The sequence below is a fragment of the Lissotriton helveticus genome, chromosome 4_1 (genome assembly GCF_964261635.1).
Source record: "Lissotriton helveticus chromosome 4_1, aLisHel1.1, whole genome shotgun sequence".
NCBI lineage: Eukaryota > Metazoa > Chordata > Amphibia > Caudata > Salamandridae > Lissotriton > Lissotriton helveticus.
In genome coordinates this window covers 310,052,153-310,074,983 of record NC_136063.1, presented here as the reverse complement: position 1 = coordinate 310,074,983, position 22,831 = coordinate 310,052,153, and the positions used below count along the sequence as shown (strand labels likewise).

Below are 22,831 nucleotides of genomic sequence, written 5' to 3'. Positions count from 1 at the left end.
GTTGGCCAAGAGAATATTGCTGGCACAGGCAACACAGGACCGCAGGATAGCTTGCTGCAAAACTGCAGACAAAGCTTCAGGATGACAACATACAAAAAACACAATACCAAAACTCTTTAGGAAGGATATTATTGATCTACAGCCTTCTAAGTGCTGCGAGGACCAGCCATTCTAGGTTTGCTTTTTACTGAGTTCGCTCACTTTCTTAAACCTTGAATTTACAAATTCTTTCTCCTAAGAAATTTTAAAATCATTCTGCATGTGAGCAAAGAAATTTTAAAATCATTCTGCATGTGTGCAATGTGTTAAGTTATAGCTAAAAGGTATGCTCCTTGCATTGTTGCTTTTTTATTAGATTAGGAGTTGAGCAATTATTTGTTTTAATCTAGGTGTGGGTTTTAAACTTTGCATTTTTCTAATTATGATGCATGGCTTTCTGTTTTACCATCCTAGGAGAGACTTGTTATCTGTGATTTCAAGGGTTAGGTTTAAAGAAAAATGTGTAACTTGCTTTCAAAATGTCTTCAACTTATGTTGATAACCTCCATCTACAACTAATATAATCCTTGACGTATGGCCTGTCAGGAATTCTGACTTAGAAGTTAGAATTATGTTAATTCCAATTTTTAAACTCTGCAATATTGAGTTTGTACAATAAGTAGACTATGTACACCGTCTACCTCTTTTCCTCTTTTTACAATATATATTGTAAAAAGCCTTTTCTGTGGTTTTATTTCTAAGCCTTGCACTACCTAGAAAGTGGTATTATTCATTGAAGCTTGTGACCAAGAAACATTAATCCTTGTATTTCCATTTCAGAATGCTCAGTGGCCGGTGCTCCAGGCCCAAGAAAGTGGTTCTTTGCTGTTCAAGGAATTTATGGCACCTGCCAGGTAGGTGTGAAATGTCAGCGAATCGGTATTTCATTCTCAATTGTGGTTGAACATTTTTTATAACCATTATTCCTTTTCTGTATTGTTGTAGTTCTCGAACCCTGTTTGGGAAGAGGTTTATTTGAGCAACGAACAAGATGGTAGTGAGGAGGGAGTGCAATCATCAGTTGAAGAATGCTTGACTGCCATTCAAAGTGTCGAAGACGAAAGCAGCGAAAAACATATGCCATCGCAAACGGAGTACGTTTATTTTATTTGTATTCTGTGTTATGGACATCACAAGATGGAGAAGCAGTTTTTTAAATGTGTCGATTAAAGCGTCAGTCGTAATCACCACTACTATTTTTAAATCTGGGTTTTTCGTTTACCGCCCTGTGCTGACCGTAAATGGTTGTTTGTCCTTGTGCCAGGTTTTCTAAAATTCAAACTTTTAAAATCCATCGACATTTTGTACTGGGTGCATGCAAAGAACACAACCGAAGACATAAAAGCCTAAGAATGCTCGATTTACTATACATCAGAGGTCAAATTAATTTGATTTGACTTTCAGGTTCTCTTGTTGGATATTTTAAATTCCTCTAATGTTTAAGATCCAAATTTTGGTTTCAACACACGTCTGCAGAATGGTCTTTGCTACTTTCCCCATCAAAAGCTGCCATGTCGCTCTTCATGGTGTTTGAGGGATATACAGATTTATAGATATTCAGATACTACTAGTCCTTAACACAGCTACGTAAGTTCCAGGTTCTCCAATAAATTAAAGAGAGCAAATTGATTTATTTCTGAAGCTTCTGGCTGCTTTATTGTTTCACGTGTGAAGTGCACTTTTGTTTGCCAGTTTCCTTATTTTTTATGTTCTATTTTTAGATTATTTGAGGAGTCTGCAGAGAGTATACATCTCTTATCAGATCAACTTCCTGCTCCAGGTAAGTATTCCTGGTATTTCCTAGGAGCTTCATGGAATGTTGGTTACATTAGCTTTACTGTTAAATGTGTGCTTTCTGCTGCTGCACGAGCCAAACATGTCCTAATGGCTTTCTTTTATGAGAAGAGCAGTTGAACTGACTGTTATATACCACAGCAGCATATGGTATGTTTAGACACTCCAAGTGAAATGACATTTATTCCAATTGTTTAGTACGTCTAGGGCAAGCTACTCATGAGGGGTTCATATTCTGCAATGGTAATAAATAACTTATTACACTTGGCAGATCTGCCTAAATAGATTATGCAGGACCCTTTTTTCACGTAAAGAATTTATGAACACATGTATTTAACCAGACCCCGAGTATAAGAGATTATATCAATGAAGTGAGACGCATTCTTGTTAAATGGCCCTCGTGGCTGTTAGGCCAATTTGGTCCGCAATCACATATGTATAAACTTCTTTGATTTGTTTTGCCTCCCTGGACAGGAAAAGCAATGATTGACATGATTCTCCTGGCACTGGACAAAGATGCTCCCAAATTCAAAGACTGTCTTCCTGCTGTAGGAGCCTTAAAACACTTGATGGAGTGGCATTCTGCTAAGATCACTATTGCAGCAAAAGATAGAAAAGGGTAAGCGCATCGTTATCCTGTTGGGTAACTTTTAAAGGACCCTATGTGTTGAGCACGGGACTGGTTTGAACACTTTTGCCAGGGCTGCTTTTTTCCCCAGTCAGACTTTGGCCTTTGGGTTAGCCACATGCTTATGATTGAATGAATTTCTTGCCTATCTCACTTCCCTGAAGAACAAAGGAGTTTTTCTTTCTGGCATTTGAATGCATGACTTTCAGGTTACCACATATGGCATGGAGCTTTCAGCTTACTAAGCCATACTTCCAGCTTAATTTAGTGCCTGAAAATTGTTTTCTGAGACAGACTTGACAATCAGTCATCTTCTTATTTAGTAAGTAATTATTAAACAAATCTTTTATAATTTTACTATGCTCATTACTAATAGTGTCTTTGGACAAACTCTATGCCACGCTTACATGTGCATGGACAAAAGGCAATCCGTTTTTCTGTAATATTTCTAGACCAGCTACAACTGCTAAATCCCTGCCACACGTCCATCATCGCCTTTTGTATCGCTTTGTTCGCCCTAAGTGTGGCAGGGTATGCTCAGACGTGAGTCCCTTGCTCACTTGGCCACTGGATTCAAGATAGCCTGACTGATGAGGATTATGAATCCGAAACCGGTCCCAGGATGCTTGTTTCCGGTCCAGGGAAGACATGGCTTGGCAGTTCGGGCTGGACTGTTCCCAAGAGGCACAGGGTCAAACTGATTTGCATATGGCCATGTCTGAACTGGGGTGGCTGAGTGGGCTAAAGAATGGTGATGGATTAAACCCAGATCAGTTGACTGGGGGTGAGTGTTTGATTTGCTCAAACGCTCCGTCCATCATCCCCTTTTGTATCGCTTTGTTCGCCCTAAGTGTGGCAGGGTATGCTCAGACGTGAGTCCCTTGCTCACTTGGCCACTGGATTCAAGATAGCCTGACTGATGAGGATTATGAATCCGAAACCGGTCCCAGGATGCTTGTTTCCGGTCCAGGGAAGACATGGCTTGGCAGTTCGGGCTGGACTGTTCCCAAGAGGCACAGGGTCAGACTGATTTGCATATGGCCATGTCTGAACTGGGGTGGCTGAGTGGGCTAAAGAATGGTGATGGATTAAACCCAGATCAGTTGACTGGGGGTGAGTGTTTGATTTGCTCAAACGCTCCGTCCATCATCCCCTTTTGTATCGCTTTGTTCGCCCTAAGTGTGGCAGGGTATGCTCAGACGTGAGTCCCTTGCTCACTTGGCCACTGGATTCAAGATAGCCTGACTGATGAGGATTATGAATCCGAAACCAGTCCCAGGATGCTTGTTTCCGTTCCAGGGAAGACATGGCTTGGCAGTTCGGGCTGGACTGTTCCCATGAGGCACAGGATCAGACTGATTTGCATATGGCCATGTCTGAACTGGGGTGGCTGAGTGGGCTAAAGAATGGTGATGGATTAAACCCAGATCAGTTGACTGGGGTTGAGTGTTTGATTTGCTCAAACGCTCCGTCCATCATCCCCTTTTGTATCAACACGTTCAGATAAAGCATTTGCCTCTTAACACTATGTGCCAATATCAACAAATGACAAAGCAAACTGTAGCCATGGAGTAAGGGCTTTCAAAACATATTGCATAACTAACCTGACCATTACTTTATTGGGATTTTCCCCATAATGTGACACATCTCTGTGCAGGGACATGATATTTCTAGGCCAATTTTCAAGGGGCCCCAAAGGCAAACTTGTCTGCCCAGCTGAACCAAGAGACAGCCAAGCTATCCGTCAATGCTTCCATTCTGGTGACTTTTCTGTGCAACCACAGATTGCGTACTCCAGAATAGAACTTCTCAATCTCTGGTATAGTTAGATTGGCTTACCCACTCATGCTATGTCTCGCATTGCCTCTTTGGCTATTGAGGGCCTCTGTTCCTCATACTCCAAGTGGTACGCCTGCTCACTGAACAAACTGTAAAGGAAATTGCTTTTTGTCCCGGTGTACTGATTCTGTGGTGATTGAAGCAATTCTGGCAAATTATAGTCTTTTCTGCTCAGATAGCATATGCGTCAAATACGGTGGGGGTGTTATATTCTGTGAATTGACATTTGCAGTTTATGTCCTTTTACCCCCTTTGTCTTGCAAATTCAAAAGTTTGCAGCAAACACATAAGTCACTTTATATTATGTCAGTGTATCCTGTCCAAGGCAATCAATCTTTCTGCTTTTTCATCAACTTTGTAGAAGCTATTTCCTCCTTGAGCATAATGCCCTAAATTCTAATGAATGTGGGAGAATTTAATCTACACATAGATACACCTTCTGTAGTAGGGGATCTCTGTGTATAGTCATAATCTAGTGAATAGTACCGCCCATGTGCGTGGACCCTGGAGCAATCAAAAATAATCTCTTAAAGTGGCGAAAAAATGCTTAACTGCACAGACACTTAAGAGAGAATTTAAAGACAGATAATGCAGCCTATAAAAGGCTACACTGTCCAGTACTTCAACTAGAAATTCCACCACAAAATCCACAAAATAGCAAAGCCTGTACAGATTTCCCTTGCTTTAACAGCAAACACCCTCTGGAATGATAGAGAGGAGGACCTGGACAGACAAGCCCCATAGGCTGCCATTATGTGGCTCAGAACAGGATACTGTGCCTTTAAGAGAACCTTCCAGAACTTCACAGTATCCCAGAATGCCCTGCAGGTTCCATTTACTTTCAGTTCTTTTTTCTGGCTCCTGCGAGCAGGACCCTGGAGCATTGAGCTCTCCCTTTTCAAGGGTTTATTGGTGATTTTTCACTATTAATTTCGTTTTGAGTGCTTCTAAAGTACTTTAGGGCTGTTCTTCTTGGTTTTTGCTCCCTTTTGATGTCAAATATGCCTGCATTATTTGACAAATGCCCGGAGTGCTCCAGGAAGAAGGCCAATCGTATGGCATAAGAGACCTAAGCGCCTGAGGCGGAAGCCGGGTACATTTTGCTCGCATTTTTAACTTGTATCTAAAATTGTTTAGCATTTGCTTTTAACCACTGTCACTTACCCCTGAGCACTTCCCCTTGTTACACGCCGCAGGAGACCACACCGTACAGCGGATTTTAGCGCTGACGGGTTGAAAGAAACAGTGCTGCCCTTCGCGCGCCAAACCCCCTGGCCACGCCCACTGCTGGAGGCCACGCCCACCTCAATATAGGCTTCTTAAAACGCACTGAGTGCTAGTCGCGCCATAAGAGACCTAAGCGCCTGAGGCGGAAGCCGGGTGCATTTTGCTTGCATTTTTAACTTGTATCTAAAATTGTTTAGCATTTGCTTTTAACCACTGTCACTTACCCCTGAGCACTTCCCCTTGTTACACGCCGCAGGAGACAACACCGTATAGCGGATTTTAGCGCTGACGGGTTGAAAGAAACAGTGCTGCCTTTCGTGCGCCAAACCCCCTGGCCACGCCCACTGCTGGAGGCCACGCCCACCTCGACATAGGCTTCTTAAAGCGCACTGAGTGCTAGTCGCGCCATAAGAGACCTAAGCGCCTGAGGCGGAAGCCGGGTGCATTTTGCTCGCATTTTTACCTTGTATAAAAAATTGTTTAGCATTTGCTTTTAACCACTGTCACTTACCCCATAGCACTTCCCCTTGTTACACGCCGCAGGAGACAACACCGTACAGCGGATTTTAGCGCTGACGGGTTGAAAGAAACAGTGCTGCCTTTCGCGCCCCAAACCCCCTGGCCACGCCCACTGCTGGAGGCCACGCCCACCTCAACATAGGCTTCTTAAAGCGCACTGAGTGCTAGTCGCGCCATAAGAGACCTAAGCGCCTGAGGCGGAAGCCGGGTGCATTTTGCTCGCATTTTTAACTTGTATCTAAAATTGTTTAGCATTTGCTTTTAACCACTGTCACTTACCCCTGAGCACTTCCCCTTGTTACACGCCGCAGGAGACAACACCGTACAGCGGATTTTAGCGCTGAAGGGTTGAAAGAAACAGTGTTGCCTTGCGCGCGCCAAACCCCCTGGCCACGCCCACTGCTGGAGGCCACGCCCTCTTTCTTCCACAAATATGTGCATTCCCAGGAAGCGCAGCGGACGAGCGCAGCGGGAGCGCCTAAGGCAAGCCCGTCTGCGCCCGTCCGCGCACGAACGGGCTTAGGGCCAGAACCTATGTCGGGCGTGGACACCGATAGGGTGAGTTATTCGCGTCGTGCCTTACTAAGTCTTAGACCTACAAAGAACGCACAGTGTAATTATGTACACGAATCAGATGGATATTTTATAAATTGCGCACTCTGCCACCCGGTCAATTTACAACTGACTCAGGCACCAATTTCACTCTCTGGCCTGAAATTAGCAGAATTGAACTGTAGGTCGCTCCCCAAGCACGCCCTGCTTATTAACCACCTGCTCGTGGACCATGAGCTAGACATCCTGTTTCTCACGGAAACTTGGCTCACCACACACTCGGACTCGGATGTGGCCTTGGCTCTGGCCCTGGGTTTTCTTATCCAGTCCCAAGTACGTCCCTCTGGTAGAGGGGGCGGACTGGCCATTTTGCACAGAGACCATTTCTCATGCAGAATTAGCGATGCTCATATCACGGACTCAGAGAGCTGCCATTTTACCATCCATCTGGCCCCGACAACCTCCCTGGCAGGTCTTCTGGTGTATCGCCCCCCGGCCATTTTGGTCCCTTTGCTAGCGCCCTACTAGAATCTATTTCAGCACTTGCCCACTCTACACCTAACTTTACTGTGCTAGGGGACCTCAATATTCACTTTGATGATCCCCTTGACACAGGGGCTGCTGACTTGATACTAGACTTGGCTGCTTATGGCCTCCAACTGGCCAATACCGGAGCCACCCATATCAAGGGCCACTTGCTAGACCCAGTTTTTACAAATGTCCGTACCCTCCAGGCCAAACCTTCTTGCCCCCTAACCCTTGACAGACCATTTTTTGGTTCCTCTTTTCTGGCCAGGAGAATTCAGGAAGCCCCACAAGCCCGTCACGTACACCCAGGACAGGGCATGGTCCAGGCTCTCTACCGAGGACTGGGCCAGAGCTCTGGAATCGACGACCCCCGCCCCCTCGGGGGACCTTGTCGTAGCTGATAGTAACCTCAGGAAGTGGATTTCCGACTCACTCGACTCTAGCATACCTATAAAAACTCGTGAAGACAAGAGCGGAAAGACAGACTCGGCCCCCTGGTTTAGCCTGGAACTCAGAGCCCTCCGCAAGGAATGTAAAAAAGCGGAGCGACTGTGGAGGAAGGACTGGCTCCATTCTAGTAAAGATTCCTGCCGGAGGACTGTGAGAGCATACAAATCTGCCTTGAAACTTTCTAAGGCCTCTTACTATGACGATAGGATAAAAAATGCCACAAACTCTGCGAGAGAATCCTTTCTCATCGTCCAAGAACTGCTAAAGGTACCACAACCCCCTTCATTGACCAGGGCCCTACCGGACAGGAGTAATGAACTTGCAAAATACTTTGACTCTAAAATCTCCCACATCTTAACTTCACTTCCGCAGCCTAGCCAGCTACCCTGCTGGGACAACGTGACGCCTGGCACTTGTCCAGTAGGCGACCCTCGCCCGCAGCTTAATGCTTTTAGGGCGGTCTCATCGGACGAAGTTGAAAAGACTCTGGCCAAGATGAAAAGTGGCTCTCCCCGTGACCCTGCTCCCATGAGGTTTTTGAAAGCAGTCGCCTCTGCGATTGTTCCTCCAGTTCTGGAGTTGATCAATGCCTCACTGTCCCAAGGCTCCGTCCCTCCTAGTTGGAAGGGGGCGGTAGTTAAAGCCCTTCTCAAAAAACCCCAATTGGACCCCGCTGATCTGGCCAACTACAGGCCGATCTCGCTCCTCCCGGGCATCAGCAAAATTGCTGAAAAACTGGTTAACGTCCAGTTGTCCCAGTTTCTGGAATCTAACAAACTGCTGCGACGTTCCCAAACGGGGTTTCGCCCTGGCCAAGGTACGGACACTGCCCTCCTCGCCGTCATCGAGGAGGCAAGGTGCATTTTGGATTCAGGGGGGTCAGTGGCAGTGATCCTCCTGGACCTTAGTTCAGCCTTTGACACGGTGAATCACCGTGTCCTGCTCCACCGGTTGGCCAGGGCGGGACTCGGGGGCACCGCGTTGGCCTGGATAGTCATTCCTGTCGGGCCGTTCGTTCCAGGTCTGGGATGGCAACTCCCGTTCTGACTCTCTTCCTTTGACAAGTGGGGTTCCCCAGGGTTCCGCACTTAGTCCCACTCTTTTTAACGCCTATATGGCCCCTCTGGAGGATGTAGTTGCCCCCTTCGGCATCAAGATTGTGAGTTATGCGGACCACACGCAATTGGTCGTCTCTCTCACATCTTGATCAATGCCCAGATAATCTCTTGCACTGCCTCCAGAAAATCCATCTCTGGATGTGCGAGTCCTCACTCAAACTTAACGGGTCCAAAACAGAAGTTATGCTGATGGGCAAGAAGTGGTCAGCAATTCCATCATCTGTTTGGCCCGATACTATGGGTGAGGTGCCCGCCCCCAAGAAAGAAATTAAGAGTCTTGGGGTCTGGCTCGAACCGGACTTATCAATGAAAACCCAGGCAACTAAAACAGCTGGAACCTGCTTTGGACTTATGCGGTCAGTCCGCAAGATCCTTCCTCTGCTTCCCCTTCAATCTAGGAAACTCCTGGTTCAAGGACTGGTCCTTGCACGATTGGACTACAGCAATGCTGTCTATTTAGGAGCCGCTGAAGCTACTCTGGGCAAGCTACAACGAACCCAAAATGCGGCTGCCCGGATGCTGATGGGTCTTCCTTCCAGAACCTCTGCCAGACCAGCGCTTAAGGCTCTCCACTGGTTGCCAGTGCGAGAGATTATCGAGTTCAAGGCAATGTGCATCGCTCACAAGCTCCTCAATGGACAAGGCCCTTCGATCCTAGGAGATATGGTCACCCCGTACAAAGCCTCGAGATCTCTGTGCTCGGACAATGAGCGACTGGCAAATATCCCCAAGTTTAGGAGGGTACGTACTGGAGGCCGTCGCTTCTCCGTAAAGGCAGCCACGCGCTGGAATTCGCTTCCCCGCAGTGTGCGGTTGGAACCCTGCTACTTGCGTTTTCGCAAGCAGCTCAAAACTCTGCTTTTCCCTAAATAAGTTTTTTCTCCCCTCTTGGCCAATTCAAGCTCTCATAGCGCGGAGATGCCTCTGGGTCACCAGGCGCTTTACAAATCTTTAAATAAAAATAATAAATAAATAAATATTCCCATGAGGTGTGTATCCTCTGCCTTCCATCTTCCCATGTCCCAGAGGAGTGTGAGATTTGTCAGGGCTTCTCTGGCAGGACCCTGAAAAAAAGAAAGAAGATCAGGCTTCAGGGACTCGAGGAAAGAAGGCTGAAAGCACAAGGTGGGTCTGGAGGGGCTCCTTCTACCCATGCTGAGGCCTCTGGGGGGCTCCCCATGGGCAGGAAGACCAGCAAACGTGCCCACTCTCCGTCTGGGTCGATTGCTGAGACCACGACGTCGAGAGGAATGACTGCGGTCTGTTCCCCGTCCCCCCAGGGCTCTTGGGCGAAGCGCCGTCGACGCTCAACGTCGAGGGATGTGCACAGGCCGCCGTCGAAGTCTCCAGTGACGATTTCGTCGTCATCCTCGTCGGTCTCGACGTCGAGTGATCGACGTCGAAGGGCCCGGCGTCAGCGCTCGCCGTCGAAGCGACACCGCCGTTCGCCGTCGGCGAAGAGGAGGAGAACATCGACGTCGAGGGGATCCTCGTCGTCGAAGAGTGGCCCGAGGTCAAGGCGGAAGAGGTCGCCGTCGAGGCGGAAGAGGTCGCCGTCGAGGCGGTCGAGGCAGTCGAGGTCGACGTCGAGGCGCAAGAGGTCACCGTCGAGGCGCAATAGATCGTCGTCGAGACACAAGAGGTCGTCGTCGAGACACAAGAGGTCGTCGTCTAGACATGAGAGATCGACGTCTAAGCATTCGACCTCGAGGCGTGGACGTCGGTCGACGTCGAGGAAGAGACGCTCAACGTCGAGGGGCCGACGCTCGCCGTCTGGTCACCGTTCTTCGACGTCGAAGAAACGGGAGAGGAGGCCTGATGCCATGGGAGGCTCCCCGACGTCCCAGGCCGGTGGTGGATTACCGGGCTCGGTGTATTCCGAGGTGTATACGCCTTCGCAAGTTACGCCTCCGCCTCCATTGCCGAGGGGTCTCCCTCCGAGAGCTCCTACCCCTCCTCCTTTGCCTCCGCTTCCGCAACCTGTACCTCGACCCCAGGTGGAGAAGCCTCCTCCGGTGCCTCCGAGGTCGATTTCGTTACCCAGGTTTCCGACACCTCCCAAGGGGACTCCTAAGCCGCAGGCCCCGGCCAAACCTAAGACGCCCGCGCCGGTGGAAGCGGCGGATCGCCCGAGGCCTAGGAAGTCCAGATCGCGCTCCGGATGGAGAGGAAGATCTAGGAGTCGGCGCAGATCCTCCACTAGATCTAGGCGCCGCCATAGGAGGCGAGGTTCCAGGTCACGCATGGACTCCTCCAGGACACGCTCCTATTCGCCGACCTTGTCGGATTCCCGGGGACAAGGGTGTCTCCCGTGGACGACATCAGCACGTTCCAGGAGGTTCTCCTGAGGGGGGCTACGAAGTTGGGCATCACGGTGACTGCTCCTACACCTACGACGTCCGTGATATTCGAGACACTTCACAAGAAGTTCTGTCTCGCCCTCTGCTTCCATTGGTGCCAGGGCTGGTCGAGACTGCGGCGGAGCTGTTTCTTACGCCTGCGGTGGTGAAGGCCGCTCCCTCCAGACTTCTGAAGAAGTACAGAGCACCGGATTCGGACCCGGCCTTCCTTCGGATGGACCCAGTGCCCGACTCAGTTATAGTGACGGCGGCCAGGAAGTTACTCTACCTCCCCGTCCTCCAACGTGCCGCCTGATAAGGAAAGCCGATGGATTGATTCGGCTGGGCGAAAGGCTTGTGGAACTTCTTCCACGACCATGAAAGCCTCCAGCGATTCGGCTTTGCTGGGGCGGTACAGCCGTGCCCTGTGGGACTCCCTGGAACAGTTTGCGGACCTTCTGCCACGAGACAAGAAGGAGGACTTCCTAGAAATACTGAAGGGATGCTGCTGTCAAACCAGGTCATTAGCGTGGCTGCGGATATCTCGCTGCTGGCTGCCCATGGTTACTGTCACGGGATCAACCAGCACCGCCATGCTTGGCTCAGGCTCACGTCACTCAAGCCGGAGGCCCAGCAGCGGGTGGCCAATCTGCCCTTTTCCGGTGAGAAACTGTTCGGAAAACACGCCGATGATGAGATGGCCCGCATGAAGGCGGAGGCGGAGACCCTAACGGCTGTGGGCTTGGAAAAGTCCAAAGAAAAGAAGTCCTACCGCCCGTTCCAGAGACGGTTCGGTGCACAGGGAAAAGGAAGAGGACAGTCTTCGGGACAGCAGCAGCAACAACAGCAGCAGTTCCGGCGACCCTTCCAAAAGCGCCAGAGGGGTAGAGGTCGACAACAGTCCTCTACCGCTACCAAAGGCCCGGCCGGGTCTCGACCCTGAGCGGTTACTTCCCCTTCATCCGTTACCCACTCCGGTGGGGGGGAAGCGTTTAACTTTTTCTGGCAGAGTGGAGAAAAATTACTCCGGACAAGTTATGTTATGTTATGTTAAAAATTTTGTACCGCACACGTACACCGAAACGGTTTCTTGGCGCTCATAACAGACATAGCGAGCCGGGCAAGGGTATCATACTAAGGCCGCTTTGAAGAGAGAAGTTTTCAAGGTTTTCCTAAATGACTCATAGGTGGGGCAATGGCGGAAGGAAGAAGGGAGGGAATTCCAAAAAGAGGGGCCAAGAAAAGAAAATCGCAATCCGCCATGCTTTTTACGGCGGTTAGATGGAATGCAGAGGAGGTTATCGGCAGATGATCTAAGATTGCGGGTAGGAAGGTATCTCTTTAGTTTGGAGGAGACAAATTCAGGGGCGCGGTTATGCAGAGATTTGAAAACGGTGCATCCGAGTTTGAAGGAGCACCGTTGGGCCACTGGGAGCCAATGAAGGCTCCTCAAAAGAGGGGAGACGTGCTGGTGTTTAGGTTGGTGAAACACCAGACGTGCCGCCTGATTCTGGATTAACTGGAGTTTTTGAAGCTGATAAGCCGGGATCCCCACATACAAAAGGTTGGCGAAGTCAACCCTGGAGATGACCAAAGCCAGTATGACTAAAATGAGTGCCTCTCTGGTGAGAAAACGACAGATCTTGCGGATCCTGCGTAGTTGGAAAAAACAGGATGATGTCACAGCCGAGATCTGGGGTTTCATAGATAAATCCTCAGAGATGACCACTCCGAGGCTTTTCACAGTGCTGACCGGACGAGGAGGGGTGCCAAGAGAAAGGGGCCAGTAATTGTCATCCCATGGATTGGTAGGGCCACCCACCAGGACAAGTTCCGTCTTTGACGGATTCAACTTGAGCTGGCTGTGAGCCATCCAGTCAGAGATGAACAACATTGTGGTTTGGAAATTAAATCGGGAAGAGGGTGAAGTATCCAAGGGAAAGACCAACTGAAGGTCATCTGCATAATTATAAATAGTGGCTGGGGAGTGACGGAGAGAAACCATAAGTGGTTGCATATATAAATTAAAAAGAAGGGGAGAGAGGGCAGAACCCTGAGGGACACCACAAGTGAGGGGGGAGAAGGGAGCGACGAAGGTAGACAGGTGGACTGCCTGCGAGCGGCCTTGCAGGAAGGATCGCACCCAATCCAGGGCGATGCCCTGGATGCCGGCGTTACTGACAGGGTCGATCAGAATAGTATGATCGACCGTGTCAAATGCCGCCGAGAGATCCAACAATACAAGGGCTTGAGAGAGATTATTGTCAGCGCCAGCTCGGAGGGTGTCCATGACAGCCGCAATCACCATCTCTGTGGAATGAAGAGGGCGAAAACCAGCCTGCTGGGGGTCCAGGAAAAGGGAGGTCTCCACAAACGTGCTCAAACACCGGGTGACATAGGTCTCTAGGATCTTTCCCAAAAAAGGAAGAAGAGAAATGGGCCTGTAGTTACTCAGCACTAGTGGGTCGGCGCCGGGTTTCTTTAAAATAGGTAGTACCACGGCCTGCTTGAAGGCCTCTGGAACAACTCCTGATGTTAAAGAGGAGTTGAGGAGGGCCAAGGCTGGACCGGGACAGGCCATGAAAATTTCCTTCAGAATGTGTGGAGGGCAGCAGTCCCTAGGAGAACCAGAACAGACTTTTTGAAGAAGGCTGTGGAAGTCAGGAGCAGAGATGAGAGGAAACGTAGAAAATTCCTGAGGGTTTGCAGGGGGAAGGGGAAAGGATTTAGAAGGAGAGGGTGGGGGAATGTTAGTTTTGATAATGGAGATTTTATCTTGAAAGAAGGCATTGAGCTCATCACACAGAGCCTGGGTAGGCACCAGGGGAAGAGTGATGCGGTCTGGGAGGGAGAGCTCATTGACAATTGAAAAAATGTCTTTAGTTTTTGAGGCCGACTCCAAGATTTTACTGGAAAAGTAGGACGTTTTTGCCTCCAGTATCGAAGATTTATATTTATTTAGTAGAGTGGTAAATTCTATCTTGAGTAGAGGGTCGTACTTGTGGCGCCAGCGGCGTTCAGCTTGGCGAAGGGCAAGTTTGTCGGATTTAAGCTGGTCATTGAACCAACGCTGAGCGTCGTGAGGGCGCTGGACTTTTATAGTCTTTAGGGGAGCTACAGTATCGGATGCTTCCTTCAACCAATGCTCAAGAGAAGAGGCTTGGTGAGAGACTGATTCAGAGTCTGGAGGGACTGAGGCTGCCAAAAGAGAGTGAAGTTTTGGCAGGTTGGCATTTTTCCAGTTACGAGCCGTGATGTTCGCTGGACGCGGGGGGCGGTGAAAACTGGGGAGGTCAACTGAGAAGGAGATAAGATAATGGTCTGACCAGGTGCATGGGGTGATCAGTGGAGGGTCGATGTCAAGATTGACCGTCCATACCTGATCGAGTATGTGGCCCTTACAGTGGGTGGGACTAGAGATCAATTGCTGGCAGTTCAGGCTGGTGAGGGTTTCTGAAAACCGTTCAGACAGTCGACTTTCTTGGGGATCATTAGGCCAGTAATTAAAATCACCCAGGATAAGGATCCTAGAGTGATTAATGAGAAGCTGGGAGACCATCTCCCCAACTGACTGAGAGAAAGAGGGCATGTAGGAAGGGGGTCTGTACATGAGCGCACAGGTAAGGGAAGTGGTAACAGAACGAAGCTGTATAACAAGAGTTTGAGTGTCAGGAATGGGGGTGCAATCTAAGATGGAAAAGACATATTCCTTGCGAATAATGGCAGCAACTCCGCCACCGACTTGCCCTCTAGGACGGTTAACATGTAAAATATAGTACCCGTTAGGGATAGCGGCTAGAATATCAGGCACAGAGTCCTCTGTTAGCCAAGTCTCAGACAGAAAAAGAATATCTGTGTCAGTGTCATCTAATAGACGATAAATGTCCAGTTGGTGTCTCACCAGGGAGCGTGTATTTAAGTAGCGAATGGTTAGGGTGCAGGACACAGGGGTAGGAGGGGAGGGGAAGGAGGGTACGGATGGGGAGGGGGGGCAGGGCGGAAAGGCGAGGAACGGGCTCGGAGAACGAGCAATACCGCATGCCTGGGCTCTCCTAATAGCCTCAGGAGGCAAGGGGACACTGTGGCAGAAGGAGCGGAAGTCCGGAGATGAATACGTGAATATTTGGGCAGAGGGTGAGGCCGCTGGTCGCGGTAGGCCGCGGACGGGCGCAGACGGGCAGGACTTTGGCTTGACTTCGGCGCGACAACGGCGCTCCCGCTGCAAACGGCACTCAGCCGGGGCGGAACGGGGTCTGGAGCGAAGGGAAACAGGTGAGATTACTCACAAAGAGCCAAACAATTGCCAATAGCGATTATAGAATTATACAGTATTTAAAAACATGCACAGAAGTAAATGCGGAGGAGCCGCGTTAAAAGCTAGTAATCAGCTAGTCTATGTTCACAGAGAGTAAATAACACACAGGCAGCCTGGATCGCCGCGTCTGTCAACTGTGTCCCGCGTTAACTCCCAATATATGCTCTATGGTCCAAAACCACTAGACCGGAGTGCGGCAGGGCGGAAGTGGAGCAAAGAAGGCGGGGAATGGCGCTCTACAGTTCGACCCTCCGCGCAAACGGCACTCAGCCGGGGCGGAACGGGGTCTGGAGCGAAGGGAAACAGGTGAGATTACTCACAAAGAGCCAAACAATTGCCAATAGCGATTATAGAATTATACAGTATTTAAAAACATGCACAGAAGTAAATGCGGAGGAGCCGCGTTAAAAGCTAGTAATCAGCTAGTCTATGTTCACAGAGAGTAAATAACACACAGGCAGCCTGGATCGCCGCGTCTGTCAACTGTGTCCCGCGTTAACTCCCAATATATGCTCTATGGTCCAAAACCACTAGACCGCTAACCTGCGCTGAGTGCGGCAGGGCGGAAGTGGAGCAAAGAAGGCGGGGAATGGCGCTCTACAGTTCGACCCTCCGCGCAAACGGCACTCAGCCGGGGCGGAACGGGGTCTGGAGCGAAGGGAAACAGGTGAGATTACTCACAAAGAGCCAAACAATTGCCAATAGCGATTATAGAATTATACAGTATTTAAAAACATGCACAGAAGTAAATGCGGAGGAGCCGCGTTAAAAGCTAGTAATCAGCTAGTCTATGTTCACAGTGGGTGCTGAATATTGTTTGCAATGGATACAGTCTTCGGTTCATCAGCCCTCCTCCATCGATTCCTCCGGTCAGCTCGCAGTATCAACTGCACGAGCTCCAGGCGGAGGCCGATATCCTGTTAAGGAAAAGGGCGATAAAAGACATACCTCTGTCTCAAAGAGGAAGAGGTCTGTACTCCCGGTTCTTTCTGGTCCGCAAGAAGGACAAGAACGAGTTCAGGCCCATTCTGGACTTGCGACAGGCGTACAGAGAGAAGTTTCGCATGCTGTCGTTGCATCAGATTTATCCTCGGTTGCAACAGGGAGACTGGCTATGTGCAATAGACCTACAGGATGCGTACTTCCATGTGCCCATTGCACACAAACACAGGAAGTTCCTGCTATTTCAAGTCGGCACCAATCACTTTCAGTACACAGTACTTCCGTTCGGGCTGAAGTCTGCGCCCAGGACTTTCTCGAAGTGCATGGCAGTGGTAGCAGCACACCTGAGGAAGAACAAGGTGTTTGTCTACCTGGACGATTGGTTGATCAAGGCCTCCTCCTTCTCGGAAGCTCAGGCGCACTTCCAGAAGACGTGCGTTCTCTTGAACAAGCTGGGGTTGCACATCAACATGTCCAAGTCTGTCCCGACTCCGGTCCAGTGCATTCAGTACTTGGGGGCCACCATCGATACGAGGTCAGCAAGCGTGTCTCCTTCGGAGGAGCGACGATTATCGCTTCGTCGGAAGGCTCAGGCTCTTCTGACCACTCCTTCTACAACAGTGAGGACGGTGTCTTCTCTGCTGGGATCGATGGCCTCTTGTATCTTCCTGACGCCACATGCGCGGCTGCACATGAGACCGCTGCAGGAGTGCTTGGAGGATCAGTGGGACCAAAGGAGAGGATCTTGGGACGACAAGATACGACTGTCTCTGCATGCTCTTCAGTCTCTGACATGGTGGTGTTCAGCGGAGAATCTCCTCAAGGGGGTTCCCTTCCACAAGGACATTCCCACTCAGACTATCGTGACGGATGCGTCTCTCCAGGGCTGGGGAGCGCACGCCGGAGACTTACAGATTCAAGGGACGTGGTCACCGACGGAGTCCACGTACCACATCAATTTCCTGGAACTTAGAGCTGTCCACTTGGCACTGAAGGCCTTTCACCCGTCCTTCCAGACCGACTCTTTGCTTGTACAGACGGACAATACGACCACGATGTATTACCTCAACAAGCAGGGGGGCTCGAGATCACGCACCCTGTCGCAGGAGGCGCAGGCGATCTGGCACTGGCTTCTGGCCCGAGGACTGACGATAACGGCCACTCATCTGCCGGGTGTGCAGAATGTTCAGGCAGACACACTGAGCAGACTGATTCAGGAAAACCACGAATGGGTCATAAACGACGAAGTACTAGGAGAAGTCTTCGCAAGGTGGGGAACTCCAGACGTAGATCTGTTCGCCACCGCAGAAAACAGCAAATGCCGAGACTTCGCCTCCAGGTACTACCAGCCGGGGACGCTGGGGAATGCGTTATGGATCAACTGGTCGAACAGCTTTCTGTATGCTTTTCCACCCATTCCCCTGATTCCGACGGTTCTCATCAAGCTGTCCCAGTCCAGGGCGCGGATGATACTGATTGCCCCGGAATGGCCCAGGCAGTGGTGGTTCACGGACCTGCTTCACCGGTCTCTCCTTCCTCACATGAAGTTGCCGTGCAGGCCGGACCTTCTCACGAAGTTCGGGGGGCTGATGTTGCACCCCAACCTCTCGTCTTTGAGTTTGGCGGCATGGCTCCTGAGATAGTGCAATATGGCCATTTGAATCTACCAAAAGATTGTATGGACATGCTGAAGGAGGCTAAGCGACCTTCCACTAGGACTTCCTATGCTTACAAGTGGAAGAGGTTTTGTATCTGGTGCAAGTCCAAGAACTATGACCCCACGACATGTAAGGAAGATGTCATCCTTCCATACCTTCTGCATCTGGCGCAGTCTGGCCTTAATGTCCATTCCATTAAGGTCCATCTGGCTGCATTGACTGCCTACAGGAAATGCCCGTCACAGAACATACTTCCTTCTTCCAGATCCCTGTGATCAAAGACTTTTTGGAAGGCTTGAAGAAAGTGTTTCCTCCTGTCAGGCTTCCTTCGCCTTCATGGGAACTGAATGTGGTGCTGTCCTGGTTGATGAAGGAGCCTTTTGAACCTATTCATAAGGCTTCGTTGCAGCACCTGTCCTGGAAGGCGGCGTTCCTCGTGGCCATTACATCGGCCCGCAGGCTGAGTGAAATTCAGGCGTTGTGTTGCCAAGAACCTTATACTGTATTTCATGCTGCTAAGGTTGTTATGCGTACTCACCCTAAGTTTCTTCCCAAGGTTATTTCTGATTTTCATGTCAACCAGACTATAACTTTGCCTATGTTTTTTCAGAATCCTTCATCTCCAGCGGAAAGGTCTTTACATTCCCTGGATGTTCGGAGGGTGTTGAAATTTTATCTGGATAAAACCAAAGATATTCGTAGGTCGGACCAATTGTTTGTCAATTATGGATCGGTCAGGACAGGTCTTGCTACCTTCAAGCAGTCCATCTCCAGGTGGATTGTGTCCTGCATACAATTGTGTTATCAAAAAGCTAATAAGTCCTTAGGGGGTAAACCTAAGGCTCATTCCACCAGGGGCAAAGCTGCCACGACTTCTTTGCTCCGTAATGTGCCAATTGCGGAAATCTACAAGGCGGCCACTTGGAAGTCGGTTCATACCTTTGCTAAGCATTACTGCCTGGACACTGATGCCAGGGCAGACGCTCAGGTTGGGCAGGCTTCGCTGCGAAATCTGTTCGCACAATAGCGGTGTTATGTCTCTTTTCTCCACCGCCGCTTTGGTGTGGGGATGGGCTTGCCATTCTATTCACTAGATTATGACTATACACAGAGATCCCCTACTACAGAAGGAGTAGTTTCTGTCCTGTAACTCCAGTTCTGTAGTAGGGGTATCTCTGTTATAGTCATAAGCGCCCGCCCTCCTCCCCGGTGGAGAGAGATATTCATGTCAGGAATGCTACAGGTCTGGCGTGTTACGCCTTCAAAAAGAACTGAAAGTAAATGGGACCTGCAGGGCATTCTGGGATACTGTGAAGTTCTGGAAGGTTCTCTTAAAGGCACAGTATCCTGTTCTGAGCCACATAATGGCAGCCTATGGGGCTTGTCTGTCCAGGTCCTCCTCTCTATCATTCCAGAGGGTGTTTGCTGTTAAAGCAAGGGAAATCTGTACAGGCTTTGCTGTTTTGTGGATTTTGTGGTGGAATTTCTAGTTGAAGTACTGGACAGTGTAGCCTTTTATAGGCTGCATTATCTGTCTTTAAATTCTCTCTTAAGTGTCTGTGCAGTTCTGCATTTTTTCGACACTTTAAGAGATTATTTTTGATTGCTCCGGGGTCCACGCACATGGGCGGGACTATTCACTAGATTATGACTATAACAGAGATACCCCTACTACAGAACTGGAGTTACAGGACAGAAACTACTCCTTCCGGACCCTCTTGTTCGAAATTTTCTCAAATTATTCACATCCGTGCATTATTCACATCCGTGCATTATTCCACTTAACGTCAGCGAACCACGTTGATGGGCACATCCTGTACCTTGCCATTGTACCCCAGGCTTCTAGAGATTGTTTTTTATTAAGCTCAGTTTACTACCCAGGCTTCTAGAGATTGTTTTTTATTAAGCTCAGTTTACTACCCAATGAAAAATGTCTGTTTTCAGATAAGTCACAGACAAGTGAGATACTGAAGGAAATTAATACCAGCTGCCGTAGGCCCCTAACCTCAGTCCCACTAGTAAACAGTTTGCTTGCAGATTAGCCCGAATACTAATTTTATGGTATACTGTGCTCACATTTTGTCCGCATGGAATTCTGTGGCACCCACTACTAATAGATTCATCAAGGTTAAATACCAAAGCTCTCCAAAATTCAATATTTTGCTGGCAAAGCTTAAACGTCATTTGAAACTCACTGAATGTATATGGAGATGGTAGGATGATGACAATAGAACTTGTGAATACAAAATTTCGCTTAAGAAATGTAACGCCTCCATTAGGGAAACCTACTTTCAAACTTTTTATTCAAGGATTCTCGAAGGTGACAGTGAACAAATTGTTCAAAATCCCTATTAGATTGTCCACAGCTACCCATGTTGCCTCTGTCCTTTTGCAAAATAATCAAAAATGTTTGTGTAAAAAACATAGCACCAATAAAGGAAACATAGGAGAGGAATTTGGCCTCACCACCTCTTCCTTTATACCCTCAACATTACCAACTTCGTATGGACTGATATTGATGCACAAGAGCAGCCCGCTATATCTCTCTTAATAGACTCCTGCAGTTCAGTTACACCCTCCGATCCAATTTCTATGATGCTTCCCCCTCGGTTGAAAAATGTATATACTGATTACTTCTCCCTTAGACATCTTGAATTAATCTTTATTTTCATGTAGTGTGCTGGCTTCTTTTAAGGCTAGAATTGTTCTTCTTCTACTGAAGAAACAGTCATTGCATCCTTTCAGTACACTCAACCACCTACCTGTGGCTCTGTATGGCAGCAGCTAAAATCCTAGAAGGCTTTGTGTGTACGTTTTTAGACTTTTGGATGATGTGGCCTAAGGGGGGGGGGAATATAATCTGTTACCCTTGCAGTTGTAGATCATCCCTGCCTTGCTGAAGAGGTCTAGGGTATCAATGCCATGATCCTCTTGGCTCAGTCAGCTGCATTTGTCACTGCCCCCATTCTTTTCTGTTTAATGAATGCTGCATACCTGGTATTGGAGGAACAGTACTGGAGTAGTTACACTCCTTTCTCTTGGATATGACTCACTGTGGCACTAGTTCCCTTCCTCTCTTCAATCAGTTATGTCAGTGGTACATCAAAGAGCATCACCACTTTTATTCAACATATACCTTAGGCCCCTTGCGGAGCTCATTCACTCTTTGCTTACCCAACTGTGCTATTATGCAGATGACACTCCACTATTATTTAAATTTGATTGGGACACTCAGCCTACCTTGCTGTGCGTTACGGGCACCTGCAAGGTGGCTGCCTGGTTGCTGCTGCAAGGAATCCATCTTCAGTGTGACCATAAGAAGTCCGAGGCGGGATCGGCCTCTTGGGCAGCTGTGGCAATTGGACACCCCCTCACAGAAGCCTCTCTTCCAGTACAATGGTGTCGGGTTTGGTACAAGCAGTTTTTGTTTGTTCATTGTTTTGATCGGGGCGTTCCTTCTCTGACCTGGGGTATTGGAGTTGAGGTTTAATTCTATGTTTACGCCCAGACTTGCTACATGCACTCAATGTTTTGCACTGCCTCTAATGATGAAGCTGAGTATCGGCAATCAGATGCCTGGTACATGTGTGCCTGAGTCGGATGGGGGTGGGGGTGACTGGCTGCTAGGCCTGGGTGGAGACTCTGGAGAATGATTTACCTGCCTAGAATGGCAGGATTTGGAATGCCATATACATTCATCTCCTGGAATGTTTGGTGGCTGAGATCCATCACTAAATGATAAAAAGTACTGTCCTGTTTGCGACACAGAGGGGTGGATGTGATGCTCCTTCAGGAGACTCATTTAGTGGGAGCAGAGGGGACTACACTGCAAAGGAAATGGAGAGGATGAATCTATGTCACTGGGTACTCTGTGTTTTCCAGGGCGTGTTGATTTGGGTGCGGGCTTGGGCCCCCTTCGAGGTCAAGAAGACATACATCAATCAGGAAGGACGCTATGTCCTCCTGATGGCACGACTCAATGGGTTTCGGTTACTGCTGGGTAGTGTCTGTGCCCTAAATGTGGGGCAGGCCCACTTCTTTGATGCTGTTAATGCAGCGGAAGCAGGGGTAATATTTTTCCAATAAAGACTTAATTCATAACAACTTGTCTTTCCCCGCATAATCTAAATTTAGCCCATACCTTTCACAATTAGGTCCTCCGATGAATCTTTTAAGTAGAGTTTACAGGGATTGACTATTGACACGACGTATTATACCCCTCTTATGAGGACCTACAACAAAGGGAATATTTCCACGAACAAAGCAATACCAATACAAAATTCACAATACATTAACAGTATTCATTAATAATGACAAAAGTAAGCAGTTTACAACATCTCATTTAACGAGCATGAGTGAGTGCATAGGAGTACAAACCTAGAGAAACTATTGCACAACGTGCTAATAGAAGAGCTAACCTTCCGGCCGGAAGGGAATAGCTGGGACAACCTCTTAGGCGCAAAGTTAATGAGTCCAGATCAAAGAGCAGCCAGCTCACTAGAGAAGCTTGAAGGGAAAAAAGCAATACAGCTCTCTCCTCCCAGGAAACAGCTTCACTCTTACCTCAACACTAAAACAAGCTTCTCAAACACACACCGAAGTTGATCTTTTTGACACTAGTAGTTATACCCTAAATGTTCAAGTCCATCCCTAATTTTCTTTCAAAATCTCGAACATCCACAGTTCTCATTGGCCAATAATCACAGGGTGTTCGGTGTCACCACTTCCATCGCACCTAATTTTCAAAAGTCCTTTGTTCGAGCCAGTGTTGGAGAGTAGGATCTGCTTCCTATGGTTACCCCCACTTTTTGCTGTGATTCTCTGGTTTTTCGACTTTAGTGTGGCTGTGGACCTGCTAATCAGGCCCACAGCCCAGTTGTTCT

The 22,831-nt window shown here is 48.8% G+C and overlaps 1 protein-coding gene across 1 annotated transcript in view; it reads left to right on the top strand.

Moving 5' to 3' along the window:
• The window catches only part of MTBP (MDM2 binding protein), a 186,977-nt gene that overhangs the window by 40,085 nt on the left and 124,061 nt on the right, over nt 1-22,831 (top strand). The window contains exons 3-6 of the mRNA XM_078686833.1: nt 820-893; nt 985-1,133; nt 1,761-1,819; nt 2,308-2,452. Coding sequence (XP_078542959.1) covers nt 820-893; nt 985-1,133; nt 1,761-1,819; nt 2,308-2,452 — 427 coding nt within the window. The remainder of the gene's footprint in view (nt 1-819; nt 894-984; nt 1,134-1,760; nt 1,820-2,307; nt 2,453-22,831) is intronic.